The 16,418-nt window shown below is 37.5% G+C and overlaps 1 protein-coding gene across 2 annotated transcripts in view; it reads right to left on the reverse strand.

Moving 5' to 3' along the window:
- The window catches only part of GNPTAB (N-acetylglucosamine-1-phosphate transferase subunits alpha and beta), a 46,826-nt gene that overhangs the window by 13,364 nt on the left and 17,044 nt on the right, over positions 1 to 16,418 (reverse strand). For both annotated transcript variants that reach the window (XM_082068380.1, XM_082068381.1), the window contains exons 8-14: positions 9,759 to 9,920; positions 7,869 to 8,048; positions 6,603 to 6,773; positions 4,820 to 4,943; positions 3,847 to 4,050; positions 1,496 to 2,604; positions 94 to 293 (exon numbers count right to left, since the gene is read on the reverse strand). In XM_082068380.1, the coding sequence (XP_081924506.1) occupies positions 94 to 293; positions 1,496 to 2,604; positions 3,847 to 4,050; positions 4,820 to 4,943; positions 6,603 to 6,773; positions 7,869 to 8,048; positions 9,759 to 9,920 (2,150 nt within the window). The remainder of the gene's footprint in view (positions 1 to 93; positions 294 to 1,495; positions 2,605 to 3,846; positions 4,051 to 4,819; positions 4,944 to 6,602; positions 6,774 to 7,868; positions 8,049 to 9,758; positions 9,921 to 16,418) is intronic.

Below are 16,418 nucleotides of genomic sequence, written 5' to 3' on the forward strand. Positions count from 1 at the left end.
AGTAGCGACCAACACACTGGAAGTAGCCATAGGAAACATTAATAGAAATGTAGAACCCACTACAGTTTTACATTATTCCAAAGACGTACTCACATATCCTGTAGCTCTTGCATAACAGTGCGGTCAATCATGTGGGGCATATGAGCAGGGACTTTCCGAGATGTAAATCCAAATTTGCTGTTTAAAAGCTTATTAACATATCGAAGAGAATCGGCAAATGTATCTTTCAGCTGCCTCCCAAAATGTTTACCATCAGTGAAGTATGACATTTGTTTGAGTAATGACTTTTCCTCCTAAACATCAGGACATAAATCAAGGCTACATTACCAAAAAAGACCCAAAACATTAAACACACATGGAAAATTACATTTCAGTCAGGTGCCGACTATTTCCAATATTTGAAAATGGGAAGAGAAATTTTGAATACTCTTCTTCATATTCCCTAGCTCGTCCTTTTAAAATGGAAGATTAAAGGTAATCTCTTCCTTCATGCTTTGAGGAAAAGTAGTCTATAAAAAACTTCTTAGTTTTTGTGGTCTGACACCTTCCTCACACACACACACACACACACACACACACACACTAAGTCTCTGTTTGCTATCAGATTTATTTCTAATACTGCCTTTTTTTTTTCTGATTATTCATCCATATTTGATGAAACAAAATCCTGTGAATATAGAGATCCTTCACACAAAATCCAATCTCAGATGAACAGAGAGGCCGTCTTGTTTGCATTGACTTAAAGAAAAAATCTTCCTTTGGCATCATACACTAGCCTAGGGGTGTCAAACTCATTTTCAGTGGGGGCCACATCAGCCTCATGGTTGCCTTCAAAGGGCTGAAAGTAATTTTAGGACTGTATAAATGTAGGAGTAGTTGCATTTATACAGTCTTAAAATTATGTTCAGCCCTTTGAAGGCACCCACAAGGCTGATGTGGCCCCCACTGAAAATGAGTTTGACACCCCAGGAATAGAGGTTTTCAAAACTGACAAAATGCTTTGGCTGGAAGCACAGTAAGCTTCCTACACATGTTCTTGACGTGGTCTAGATATTCAGTTTTGTTGGTAGATTTTCAGTTTAACTTCTAGAACCCAAGTACTTACCATTATACATATTTTGCACATGTTTTTCTAATAAACTAGATCCACACCTGCATAAATGCAATCAAAACAAAATTTAAGCTTTCTGTTGTAGTACTACATGTGAACAATAGCACTGTGCTAACATACAATGAATAAAAAATGAATCTGACATTAAAACAAGCAGTAGAAAGGGAACAGAAATGGCTATTCAGCTTTTGCCACCTAGCTAAGAGAGGCCTAGATCATAAACAAACAAAATGTCATGTGTAAAGTCAAAAGGAGCTTTCAAAAAAACTCAGTATTTGCCTCGAAGGCAAGACACATTCCAAATGGATAGATCATATTAACAGTAATCCACTAAATGCAGAAAGATGCAACTATGCCAATAAGCAATGTCATTAAGATACTCACATCAAGAAGGTCCTGGAAATACTTCTTTTTCTCCCATGGCAAAAAGCCTTGGTAACTTCCAGCATACGACTGTAATTTTCTTCCCACTAGTCCTTCCATTACATTTCTGTCCACCTGCACATGCCCTTTTCCTTCTTCCACTCCCTGTGTGTCCTCTCCAGTAGCTAAATTCCCAGTATGTTTTGATTTCTGGGTTTCCCTTAATATGAGCGCATTCAGTACTTTTTCTCGAGTTTCATTTTTATTTCCCATGCTCTGGGCTGGAAGTGTGAATTTAGGCTTTACTTTATAAATAGGTTTATTTGTGTTTGTTGTCACAACAGTCCCCTTTGTTCCTGTAAGCCTTGAAGGAATTTCTTCATTTGCTTTTCTTGTTTTTATTTTGCCATCACTTACAATCCTAAAAGGCTTCTGCCAGCTGGTATGGTTCTTCTGATCTTCTGAACGATTATGCACACCCCTCATTTCCAGGTCTGTAACACTCTTTGCTGTAGTTAAGAACTGGAAAGGTCTCAGGAGAGCAGCCTTGGACAGGTTAAAGCCTTTCAGAGTTATATCACCATTGAGCAGTTTTAAGTCCAGGTTCTTCAGTGCTAGCTGAACATCTTCAGGAAGGAGAGACATGTTTAGTGATGGTATTATCACCTCTTCATGTAGACTTTCTTTTGTGTCATTTCGACGTCTCTGGACTCTTGGAAAGCGTTTTTCTTCAGGAATATCTTCAAATATCATTTCAGCTTCTGGTATTGAAGTTATCATTTTAAAATCAGAGTTGGATTTTTGCATGGAAGTTGTGTTCAGTTTTGGTTCCTCTCTAGTATCAGCTTCGACAGCTATCTGCATTTTAAACTCTTCATCATTTTTATTTAGAAATGTAAGGTTAAAATAGATCACAGTTGCATTCATACCACTATGCATTATGAGGTGGATAGTCTTCCATTTGTTAGCAACTGAAGCATGTCGGATAATTGAATTATCACTATACGAACCCTCAGTTACTTTCTTGGCTATTTCGCTAAAGCTGAAGTAGGGCAGACATTCACCTTTGGGAATAACATAGTAGGTCTGATTAAGCTGAAGCGTCACCTTATACATCTCCTCAAAGTGATCTGAAAAATAACAAGAAACAAAACAAATTTCTGTCAATTTGCAGTGCGACACTTTAAGTCTTTTTAAATTTTAACATGCCCAACTAGATTCACTATGTAAGCAGGGAGTTCTTTGTGAAAGAACATTTCCTGTAGCTTCCAGTTTCTTGTTCACCTACCTTTAATAATGAATGACTAGAACATACTCCGATATATAAGACTGCAAGACATTCCAGTGGTAAATGTAAAAGCCAATATAATTTATCACTCTTCCAGCCTCTACCTGAAAAGCCTAAGTGGTTCATTATCATGTTACTTAAAATTATGTATCAGTCATAAGTAACATGCCCATACTATGTTTTTGCCACATTTTAGCAGATTAACGTTACAACGGTTGGATTTCACTGCTCCACTGCATCTTGATTTGAGTGAGACTTCCAAGATCAGATAGGCTGAACTGAAGTTCTCCCTCTCACAGCAGAAGATGTATTATCTGTAAACTCTCACACGAACAAAACCTTGCTGCCAGCAACAGAACTGCAAGTAATGCATTTGTCTGAGCTGAGATGCAGCAGAGCCTTTACTCTTCCAAACAGGCCAAATTCTTCCATTGCTGTTCCCCTGCCTATACCAGACAGCACTCTCAATCATTTCACTCACTCCTTCTAGTCTTCTACTTCAAAATAAACTTCCGACAGCTTCACAGGTGACTGAAAGTAGCTTTTGGCAAGAGACCAGAGCAAGGCTTGAGGTCACACTGTCAGCATCAGATTGGTTCTTTCACTTCTTAAACCACTATGAGCACCATCAAGTCAGCTGTCCTTATTCGGGTAAAGACCACATAGCTGAAACATATTTTTTCCATTTAAAGTGTAAGCCTCTTGCTGCTCTATAATGCATCATGCACCCACCCATGCTTGGTCAAATGGTTTTATTAAATAAAGCAGCATACAATGTTGATTCAAGTTTGGATTAGTGAATACAAGAAGCATCTTTCTTCAGCTGCTAGCACCTTTTTCCCATGACTTTGTGCAGCAGGGGTGTCCAACTCTTTTTCACCTGTTTCTACATTTATACAGTCCTACAATTACATTCGGCCCTCTGAAGGCAACCACAAGGCTGATGTAGCCCCCAGTGAAAATGAGTTGGACATCCCTGCTGTACAAGGCACATTAGCCCGACCTGAGAGTAATGATGAACCAAAACAATGAGGCAATTCAAGAGAATCCTACAGAAAGTTTATCAGCAATGTGCTTTACATACCCTGGCCACAGTCACCAGCATCAAATCCACAGGAGAGGACATTGCAGGCCTGATCACAGAATTTGTCTGCTAGCCAGGAATTAGCACAGCCTTGGTTACAGTATGAAACACCACTTATTCCTGCTCCAAATTGCCATGGTGGTCCATTCCCAATACCTCCAACTGCAACTCCACCAGCAACATAGCGACTACCCCCACTGTTACCTACACAGAGAGAAAAGAAAAACAGAAAACCCCAGTGATTTGAAATCCTTATTTCTGAGGAAAGGCACGTTTTAAGCCATAGTGTTAAGCTAGACCAAAGAGTCGACAATCTTATTTTATCACCAGTGAAATTAAAATTGGGCAAATACTAACTAGACCACTGTGAGTTAGTGTGAAATCTACAGCGTACATAATCTCACTGTAGAAGTTTAGGAACCAACTTAAATTGCAACAAAAACTCCAACATGTTTTGTCTTAGCTTCCAAAAGGCAGGCAGAAAACTGATTTACTTCTTCTCACGCTTGCAGGCTTGATTTTACAGTCCCCCTAGAGTGGTATCACTTCCTCAGTCCAGAAGCACCACTTCATTTTCCTAGCCTGCAGTCCCGAAAATTTGATCTAGGAACTAATGGTGCAGCTTCACAGTCCTGTTATTATTTGGATTTTGAGTCCAAATAATATATAATCTTTTCTATATACTACACAATAATACATAATAATAATAATAATTTGAATATCAAAAACCTTCCTTTCACTAGTCAAATTTGGTACACAAAGGAAAATTTTCCTGTGCTCTACTATTTGCTGTCATTTTCCATAGAGATCTGTAGTTTGCAGGTAACAAGGTTTATAATATGTAAGACAACTCTTTAATTATTATTAAAGGAGGCAAATTTTACAGTTGCAGGAGAATGATGAATTACGGAATTATTCTTAGGAAAAATAACCAAAACAGTTCACTTTTTCTGATTTAACATTGCTGTCTTACCAATGCAATCGCCTCCATCCCAATCACATGCTGAGTTATTACAGGCTTTATCACAGTAACCATCTTTAATCCATGAGCCCGGACAACCCTCAGCACAGTTTGGCACAGGCCAAGTCAAGTAAACCTGGAACAACATTACAGTCTGAGACAAGGGCTGGCAAACAGGTCAACTCAGCTTGTTTCTTGGAATATAGAGACTTAAAATAATACTTCCCTGCATATAGTGCCTTAAGCATTCACAAAGCTTTACAAAGAACATTTAAACCCTACCACCTGTGAAGTTAATGTTATCCCTTTCAAACAGAAGGAAGAACTGAAGAATTCCCAAGGCCATAGAGTAAGGCAGTAACAGCCGAAAACAGAAAGCAGGACTTCCCAAATCCATTTCCACAAATCATATTCCAATGAAAATAAATATTTTGTCTTTTATCAGATAAGAAGGGGGAACTTAAACTCTGAAATTGCTCTGCAGTTGACTTGTTCTCTTGACTCAAAATGTTCCTTCATTACTAAACATCATGAGATAAGCAGCACATGTTGAACATAATCCCTGAAGCATCTGATCCTCTATGACTTAAATAATTCTAAGAATTGCCAAGATAAAAAAGTAGTGCGGGGGTGTATTTTCAACTGGGGAGGCATTAAAAACCACACACATTTTCCTTTCGGTCTTATAGTTTCAAGATTCTAGCAGCACATTTCTTACTGAAACATCTACTGATAACAAACCACATTGCACCTAAGCTGACTTCATGGTTGTAACTGAGAAGAATAACTGAAGAACAACAGAAATGCATGAAAACAACTTTAAAACAACTAAAAGCCTCGTAACATCCTCAAGTAAAGAAAGAGTAATTTTAGGGTAGCTTAAACTAATTTTGTACAACCCTTCTGTGTGTGTACACAAGTGTGCACATCTGCCTGAATGAAGTCTTTAATTCAGTGGTCTCTAGTGTCTTTTCTACTTACTGCTTTAATATAAATAATAAATGTAAATCTTATTTTTTTCCTCCGAGTCGCTCTTGCAGATCAAGTTCACAGACGAAAACTCTGCTGGCAACCACTCTTTATGCATGACAACCGCCAATGTTCCCTCATCCTGCTTTCCTTGCTTAATCCCAGTTGTTGATAACAGGTTTGCTGAAAGACTAAATTACTTGATCCTCATAAATATCCGATAGTATATCTTTTAGTAAATAATTATATTTATGATTATATACAGATTGGGCAAAGATATTACAGGTGTCTGAAATAGAGGTAACTAACGGTAAATTTAAATATTAGACCAGCTTAAATGTCATCTGACCTCAGTGTTCCCATGGAAGAATTGATTCTGTTTTGAACTTTTCCCACAAAACAAAAAAGAATTCACAAGGGAGGGAAGACTGACAGCTGCCAAACATCACATCAGTCTTACCAGTGCTCCAACAGAAAGTGGATGAATTAAGAGAACACTGATAAACCAAAGCATGAAGCCTGACAGAGAAACCATTATACTACCAGAGACCTGTGAGTGAATATGAACAAAAGTAATTCTGCAACCCAAATATCAACACAGCACACATGCAAAAAAAGACAGAGCTCTCCCCACCCTGCACCTTTGCAAAAAATTGTCTGGTTAAGAATAATGAACCTTTAGAGGTAAAAGGGGGAGTGAAGGCAAATTTTATTATTTTTATATTTGCCCTTCCTTTCAAAGTGCTGTTTCTTTGATTTTCATCATATTAGCATAGAAAAGTTTTACACCTACTTCTGGTAAAAAAATCCTTTCAGAATGGCTTACCTTTTGACCTTTAGAGTGACTGTAAAAATCATCAGGCCAAACATCCTTCCCAAACATAACATCATCATTGAGATAGATAAATTTCTGAGAGAGGCCACTGATACGATGAATGTGACTTTCAATAGCTGGTGAACTGAAGGTAGGCAAGTGACTCACATTCTGAAATATTTCCTAAAATAAAAAGCCCCAACAACCCAAAATAGTTTCAGAAGGCAAAAATGAATTAATAAAATAAAACAAACACAAACCATAAAAGGTCAGGCACAACAGATATATTTGATACTTATCTACTTAAAAAAAAAAAAAAGTTTTATCAAGACCAAGACGACACATGAATGACAAAAAAAAAAAAAAAGTGAAAATATTTTAGGAAAAAAACCCAAACTTTGCTATCTCATTTTCCCACACAAAACCATTTTCAAGTCTGTTGCTTAACTAAGAAACTGCACCTGGTTCAATGCAAAGGCAGAAACTCCTCTCTCACTGGGTACTGGATCAGGCCCAGTGGACACTTTTGTACTTCTCATGCAGTACAGGCTGCACAAAATCTAAAGCAAGTTGAACCTGTTCAAGCACTCAAAAAGTTGGGATTTTTCTATCTCTTTCAAGTAACTTCACAGGCAGACAGCAACAGAAGTTGAATTAGTATCTTGTTACCACTTAGATTGCTCAGGGCTCCTACCACATGTCCAGATGCCAAAATTGCTCCCAAATTCATAATAAGCACCTAATGAAGTATTTTTGTTTCACTTACCCAGGAAGCTAGAAGGATTCCCTTTCTCTTTTTAAATAAGCCTTTTAGAATGCACAGCTACTTTTTTGGCAACCCCCTTCCTAGTTCCAGTAATTGTAATCCATCTTGTCTCAACACAAGCTTATTAGGTTATTACTAGCCCTGAGAGACTGTTTATGGATGCAGATTAGGTTTTCTTCTCCCTAGGTTTTTTATAAATAGACTTTATAATGAAATTAGGCATGAGTATATGTTAGCTGAAGCCTCAGTATTTAAAAAAAAGTGGACTAAATGAAAGCTTGATATATATTCAGCTATCTGCTTAGCCAAAATATAAAAACATATTGCGGCTTAATAAAACCATGCATGAGACAGGGGAAAGGGGTGGTCACTTCTACGTTCCAAATAAATGTAACCTTTAGATGAAGGGGCATAACTACATTTCAAAACAAACACAAAATCTCTACTAGTGGCACTCTCTTGCTGGCATGGTTGTTTCAGGCTTTTCGTAGGGTTTTTTGTTAGGCTTTTACCTGATGTGTCACTATGGTTATCCGAGGATTATCCAGGTTAAGCCAGGAAGGAATCTGCCCATTAGTGACAATGAAAATATGTCGTACCCAAGGGGCATGCCTCTCTATTGATCGTAATGAGTATCTCAGCTCTTCGTTATCTTCAAAACGGCTGGCAGAAATATCTTCATCTTGTTTAGACTATAAAGGGAAAAAAATCTTTTTTGTAATTTTTAAATATGTATTCAAGTTCTGATCCAGCTAGATAACAGTGTGCTTTAGCACAGAGGTGCATAAGCATTTGAGACACTCAAAAAGAACAAGTACATTGATCAAGTACCATTATTCTTCTAAAGGATCATATTCTTCTGAATTATCAAGGTGAACAATACAATCTTCTGACATCAATAGCTGACCACCTGGTAGCATTAGGTTGTCTGCTGACCACAATGTGAGATGACAGCACCTTGTACGATCCCAGCTCTTGAAGAGCTACAGATAAAACACACCCTCCTGTTTTCCTGAATTATTAGTCTCAATTATTTCCTGATCTTGACCAAAAGCCAAGTTGCAGTTCAAATTTGTAACATTGCCTTTCAGAAATCCAGCTTTAAGAGGCAGGGTCTTGCAAGTACATTGCATCATAAGCCATATATAAATGTCACCTGATATAGATACACTGCAAGTGTCATGATGTAGCAGCTCTCCAATTAGCCCCTGCTCTTTCATTTTAAAGAACTTGAGCAGGAGAAAATTAACAAAACTGAGCCTAATATTCACAATCAAATAGCTAAATATTTCCACAAGTGTTTTGTTAAAAAGACAACTTTGTAATTAGAAGCTCTTCAGGTAAGTAAAAAAAAAAAATCAGGTTACATGACACTGTAACAGGCTTCTTTTCCCATTTAATAGAACTTAAATACCTCTTCAAAAAACAACAATTAAGATTGCCTAAAAGGAACATTTCTAAAAGAAGTACACCCAACTGAAACTAGAAACTCAAGAAAAATTTGAACGTTTAACAATTACCATTTTCACTGCATATTGCGCACACTGTATCTAAGTCTCCTTCTTTTCTAACATGTACAATAACACAGCTTACACATTCTCAAAAACATAACAACTGAAAACATTTCAGCAACACCAGTATTTGTTAGCTAGTTACCCATTTACAAAAGAATGCATAATTTCCACATGGGGCAGTATGAAGTTTGAGTTCAGAACACAGACACTGCAAACTTTACTGGAGAGGGCACATTTACTTTACCCATGCCACTTGACGTTTACTCTAAAATTTAATTCTAGTAGGAGAAAAAAAAACAGCTTTAGAACATCTTATCTTGAAACAGACATCTTGTTATTGTATTTCCTTTTGCTAAACCAAACATCCTTGTTTGTATCAAAAGCATTCAAAATAAACCTCTTTTCCATACAGACATCTGTATTTCAGGTCTACAGAATTTCTAGAAGAGAAGTAATTAGCATTTGCTCAGCATACATGATGCTGCAAAGCAAAAATTGTCTAAGAAACATATCGGAAAGGGGATAATCACATTTGTTAATAAAGCCCTCTGTCTCCCCCACACAAGATGCCTGCTTATCTTCCAGTTAAACCTTTCAGGACTCAACTGCACACGATTTTATCAGAACATGTGCAGAGGGCAAAATTTTTCACTTAGTTGAAAACACAAAAATTAATTTCAATTAAATGTCACTCTGATCCTTCTTCCTCCTTGATTTCAAAATTTGACAGTGTTCTTGTGATGTTTTTTAACAACATAATAAATACTAGATTGTTAACGCTTCCATGCTTCTGGAAAAAATCCCATGTTCCTTGTCATTGACTCATTAGCCTCTACTTGCCATTTTTAAATACTACAACCTCTACATGCTGCAACAGAATTTACTTACCTGACTAACAGAGCTGAGGTCCCACAGTAAATAAGCAGCATTAAGCATCAGTTCTTTTCCATCTATAGTCATGTTCTTCTTTGCTTGCTTGCTCAGTTCTTGGAAACCCTTAGGGTTATTCAGTTGCAAGAGAGCCACGCTGGCTTCTGAATAGAGCTGCAACTATACAAGTAGAGAGAATAATTTCTGGCATGCACCCAGAGCAGTGCTCTTCCTTTGCCAATTCCACCTTTTTGTTGTTTTTCTTTACTAGAATTACTAATAAGAACAACTGGTAAACACTGTTTTTAAAGAACCACAATTTTGTAAGAACACAAAAAGAGGTAGTAAAATGGGAAGTGAAAAACATTTAAAGATACAGAACATTTCTAGATGCTTAATTTTCACTTTCCTGAAAAAAAAAACCTCTCTTTACACAACGATCCAGCAACAGTAAATCTGGACATGTTATAAACATTTCTGGAACAAGTGAATAGGAAGTCTCTATCCATTTCTTCCCCCTCCAATAACAAAATTAATACTTTTTTACAACTTTATTATATGACTAAAATAATCATGCTTTTTTCCATCTTAATCAAGCAATGCTTTTTTCAGAAAATTAAGGCCACCAATTCATCATTGCCATCAGAAGCGTGAAATTTTCAGAATGGTTTACAGATCAACCTACAGCTCAGAAATCTGAGATACAAAGGGCTCCAGAACTAATCCATGTGGGTCTCCAAGTCCTTAATGATGGTTGCCAATATGCTGTTAAGGTCACTTCTTAGTTGGGGACCGTTTGATCTGTTTGCTCTTTTTATCTCTTGCCACTAGTAAGTCTGTATATCAGATTTCATAATGCACAGGATAAGAAGGGGCTCGCACTACATGCCCTCTCTAACAGCTAGTATAGCTTACAAATTGCAGGGCATCAAAACATTTCATTAGAAATAGAGCATAACCCAATAAAATGCTGTGTTTGCCACATGAAGTAGCATAAGCAGACACAAGCTAAATGCAGAATTGCACTTTGATTCTCCAAGCGCATGCATTTAACAGTCAGATTGAGAATAAATGCAATTCGTCATTAACAATATTAGATGGTATGCTTAATTTTTGTTCCTTCATGCAACCTAAGACAAATAAGCACGCCTACCAGATTTTCAGTTGCATAAAATCTGTGAAAGCAATTAATAAGTTAATAAAATTTGAATACTGTAATGTTCAAAGCCAGCAAACTCAGAGTTTATTTCATAATACCCTTAAGTGTTTTTATTTATTTTTTATTAAATCTGACCCTTTCTGTTCATTTTAAGACAACACTTGTCCCAGAGTTACCACCCCTTCCCTTAGCAAGACCAGCTGTCCCACTTGTGACATTTTAAAGCTGTTGATGCTTTGACTCATATGCTATTTGAGATCTTTCAATCTGACTTATGAGGCCTGCCATCAGAAAAATCTGATAAATCTCAGACCTTCCAGGGAATCATCTGAACCTACGGGTGGAAAGGATGGCTTCAGTAGCTAAATGGCTGAGGTATAGTTACGGGCTGCAGCTAGCAACCTCCAAAAATATCAGTATCTAAATGCTGCAGATTGCTAAGCTGCCACCAGTGGGTATGTGCTTTATTTAGGAATACAGCAGTGTCACACAGTCCTTTAGAATCTGTCATTTAAAACATAGGTATAACAAACCAAAAATATTATCATTCTAGAGCTTTGAAAGCATCTAAGAACATTTAGTTTTTCTTTAATTTGTTTCCACCAAATTCAAACTAACAGGTAACTGTACTACAGATTCCTAACTAGATTTATAACAAACACTTCCCCTTCCCCCTGATCAATACAGCATATATGCTCTAGCCTTTTAAATATCTAACAGTGCAAGCACAAACAAGAAGTAGCAGAAGAATGTGCTCCATTGATCAGCATTAAGAGAAACTGTACACTGAATAAATTATTTGTATTACTTGAGTGTTTTTTCCGCCAATACCTTTTTTTAAGAAAAAAGTCTTTTCATAAGCAGAGCTACCAATAAAGTTAGATTTTAATGAAGTTACCTGGTGATATAACTAACTAGATTCTAATAAATTGCAAGCTCTGCTCAAAGCTTTTTGTTGCTGGCGTATTCAAAACAGATTTCTCCCCTGTCAGATTTTCTGATTCTCACAGGTATTATCCTCCTCTCAGTGGGGATGCATGCAACTGCCCGTTCCCTTGAAATATTATCTTCTAGAGATCATCTTCATCCTGACAAAACAGGCCAGCAGATTCAAAGGTATTATGAAAATAGCACAGAAAAGCAAGCAGGTAGATGCACAGAGTCAGTGCAATCAGGCAAGCCTCTGCTTATAAAGCAAGCAGGCTGCGAAGACGCCGGGCAGGCACACAGGCGCACACACAGACGACCATTCGTGCACATTTACATCATGCACTATGAAAATAAGACAGGAAAATAGCATTCTACCCATCAGGTAACTGTAAATGCAGGGTCAATTTGGAACCAGCATGTTTGGCAGTGTCCAGACTTACTAGACGAGGAGGTAGGGCAGATAGATTAAGCCACCCCATGCAGAAGTAAATGCTTTTACGGTAAGAGGCCTCAAGAGTGGATTTTTCTTCTGAGGTGGAACTCTTAACCGGTCTTTAAATTATTACGTTTCATCTTAATGGCCAAAGCTGACTGTTACAGAAATGAGATGCTCCTTTTATCACGCTCCAGTATGGATAATTGGAAAACTCATATGCCCACACAGCAAGGGAAGGGAGATGCATGTGTTGCATTAAAGAGTTACAAAAAACTTTACAAATACAAAATACTGTTGTCTTCACAAAGTTATCAAGTTCCCTTTGTAAGGTAACTAGTGGGAGGGTGACCTCCGAGCCAAAACCAATGCAATGCCTTAGGTGGTTTGTTTTGTTTTGTGGTTTTGTTTGTTTGTTTTTGTTCTTTTGGTTGTGGGGTTTAGTTCTCTTTGTTTGTTTTTTCACCTTTTTGGGGCAGGGAGGAGGGTGTGTTTGGTTTTTGTTTCTTTCTTTCCTTTTTTTTTTTTTTTATCCTGTCTACAAAGCTAACAAAGCATCTGTGTGAACATAAAACACCAGCTCCTGAAGCCACCTGTCTGCTCCATCAACACTGACAAGAGCAGCAGTAAGAATCCCAGACCCCACACCCTCAAGGTAGTGAGGACAGCAAACACCCAGCGTCACTGTGCTTGCATGTTCCTATGTGGATTTGCTTCCATTAGCAAGACAAGGTCATTAAGATACATTACAGCCATTAGTTTCCAACATAACTTGCCCATATACGTGTATATGTATGCATATACAGATTAAAGAGGAAACAATATTCTGCAAGCTCTCAGTTTCCCCTGAAGCAATCAAAATATTAAACCTTGAACGAAATTCACGTTTGTCCAAAAAATTTTCACTACTCTATACTATATTTCAGCAAAACACTGTTAGCATGATAGCCTCAAAAACACAAAATCAAGCAAATCAAATCCCCTTGCCTTTTCAATATTTCCCTTGACAATCTTTATATCATTACCTAGTTTTTAAGTCAGAAGCTTCTCTTTTAGGCTGAAAAACAGTAGTTTTCTTTATAAATGCATGTAAGGAGGGAAAGGAAAAGTGAATATTTTTTTTTAAGTTGTTGTTCTTAATGTATAGGTACAATGTCACATCTTTACAGCCTTTAAAGAAATATGGCTTAGCTGCAGCTGCACAACTAGAGTAACACCTCCACCTAGTGGATTACTAATGCACTGTTAAGGAAGCATGGAAAATAAAAAGCAGCCAAATGAAATTTTCGACCACACCTGTCATAACATGTACAATGTAGAACAACAAATGTGATCAGCAGACACACTACGGATTACCTTTCATCTGGAAATAAACTTCCATGTCATTATACTACAGGGCAGGCCACAAGCACAAAATTTCAGTAGACTGTAACATATTATACATAATTCACCTTGGAAATTGATACTTTATATATAAAATCTTCACCATTTAACCACCTCTAGTTGAGCTCTGCTGCTTTTCTCAGAGATTCTTATAATGAGAAACACCTCGCTCAGATCTCAGAGCAATTTTTGGTCTTTGGATTCAGAAGTGGTTTCAATCAGACAAACTAAAGCAATCAAATTAAAGCAGCATTACCAACATCAACACAAATGCACTAATGGTTACACACCTCCCTTTCTCACCTTCCTTCCTTTCTAATAACAGCATTGTTGATTTTTTTTAATAATTATTATTACTTACTTCCAGCATTGCACTAAAGGAACAGCCACTTAGAGCATGCAGAAACCCATTACATGTCAGGAGGTAGCTAGGAGACACAAGTCTAGCCTAAACTCAGGTGCAAATTTCTTCCTCTCCACCTGGTATCTCACACCACTTCACAGGCTTTAGGTGATAACAGAAGTGATAACAGCACAGTAATTGCTGGAGGTTTCAGTGGAGACTGTAAACCATCAACCTTTCTCAACTGTAGCATCTCTCTCCTTGTTAAGGAGTAAACCACACTTGGTTATGTTTACCATACCTGCTTACCCTACAACTTCCACTGAACGAAGAACTGATTCTGAGCTAGGATCTTAGTAAATGCTTCTATAGAAACAACCTCATCCACATTTCAGATGTTAAATTTTTTATCCTTGGAAATAAAACATTTCCTATATTTATATACATATATTCCATTGTAGGTATAACATGTATAAATTGCTGCTATCAAGAGTAGATAACAAGTTGGGGAAGAATACGCTCTTGTGACCACACAGGGTTCAATAACCCAAATTTTATTGTTCTAAATCACCCACCACCAGGAAACAGCACAAACCACACAAACAGCAACGATGCCTGGATGAAGAAACTGCAGAACTATGCGGATAGCTGAGAAAAATTGCTTTTATATGGAGATGTGCCTAACCAAATGGCAGAAGAGGAGCTCTTTGGAACAGATAACAAACTGATCACAATGGTAATGTTTACACAAAGATAAGAACACAGGAGGGAAAAGACAACCAGCACAAACAGAAAGATGTGTGATCAACTAGATAACACATGACTGCTGGCGATGAGAAAACAAAACCAAGACAGAGTAAGGAAAAATCGCGTAGAAGGATAATAGGCATGGGATGTTGCTTCCACAAAAACAGAAGAGGAGATGGGAGACATATCTAAGACACCTGAAAGATGTTTGTCTGGAGAGTAACACAAAACCACAGAGAAACTACAACATTTTTAAGATTTGCTAAAGAGTTAAGCTAGTGATCAGCTCAGATACAGGCAATAGATTCGCCAGCTGCTTGGACAGGAAAAGCTGAAACACAGAACCCTTCCATTATGGTTTTCGTTGGACTAATACAGCTAGGAGATCCTACTGGAATGGAAAAAAAGATGACTGCCATAAAAAAATTAAGGTCCAGGCAGAATCGTTCCACAAGTATTAAAAACCACAGATAATAAAACCTAGTAGGTGGCTCAAAAGCAATTAGAAGAAATCTGGGTATTTCATTCCTCCAAGGTGTCCATGAAAGACAGAAGGTCTCTATTATAGTACAAAAGACACAGGCTAGTCTAAGAATAAGGTCTGTGTCTTGACAGATTTACAGCAGAAATCCTGTAGACAATGATGAGCTTCTCAGAGCTGGAAGCAAAAATCCACACAGGAGTATTAAGGAGAAAAAGCATCAATGCTGACATGAACAACAGATAATGCAATTAGAGAAATAACCACATATAATGAATTTAGAAATTGCACAAGGAGAGCTGGGGAGCAAGGCAAAACACAGACACACACACAAAAACCCGAACAACAACAACAACCACCACAAAACCAAACCAAAACAAAAAAAACAACCAAACAAAAAAACCCAAACAAAACAAAACAAAAAAAACAAAACCAAACCAAAAAAACACCACACAGAAGAAAATACAACAAGTTATTCTTATACTAAAAGTATATTTTAGCAGCAGAAATTTTAGTATGAGCCATGACACCATACATCAGAGGGAATAAGAGAAGGGAAGATACTGAAGAGTCCAAGACAGACACATAAAAGTTACTCTGATGAAGGAACACCAAGTGTTAATGAAGTCAAAGGTATTCTGACTTCTTCAGCTCCATTAAGTCAAATGTGTTAAAACTACCCATGAACCTGTAATTTAAGCTGTGGTGAGGGAACTGGAAAAGGCTCCAAACCCAAAAGCATGAACCTGCACTCAAAGACTCTTCACATGGCTCAAAGTCAGAAAGCATTCAAACAACAATGTTCCTCATGCAAACTTGAAATGAAGAACCTCGCATCTCAGACAACAAAACTGAAGTACCATCTCCTGCTGGATAATGACCTAATTTCTCAACAGTAAACACGATTTCTTTAAAGCAATTAAAAAATACCCATAGCATATAAAACAAGCAGAGAGTGGCAGATTGATCATACTAATATCCACTGCTATTTAGCCAATGTGCCACTAAGAAAGAAGGAAGGATGCCTTGGCCAGTCCAGAGCGCACCTGCCATCACTCACACAAACTAGCAACAGATTCAAAACAGCAAGGGGCAATTTTTATTAATGGCATCAATACACAGCAGAGGAAGGATGCAAAGGAGGTTATGTAGAAATGGTGGTAGCACTGTTTGCAATGAGCATCATCTAGCACACAGCAGTC

Source organism: Streptopelia decaocto, assembly GCF_964273445.1.
Source record: "Streptopelia decaocto genome assembly, chromosome: 1".
Lineage (NCBI taxonomy): Eukaryota > Metazoa > Chordata > Aves > Columbiformes > Columbidae > Streptopelia > Streptopelia decaocto.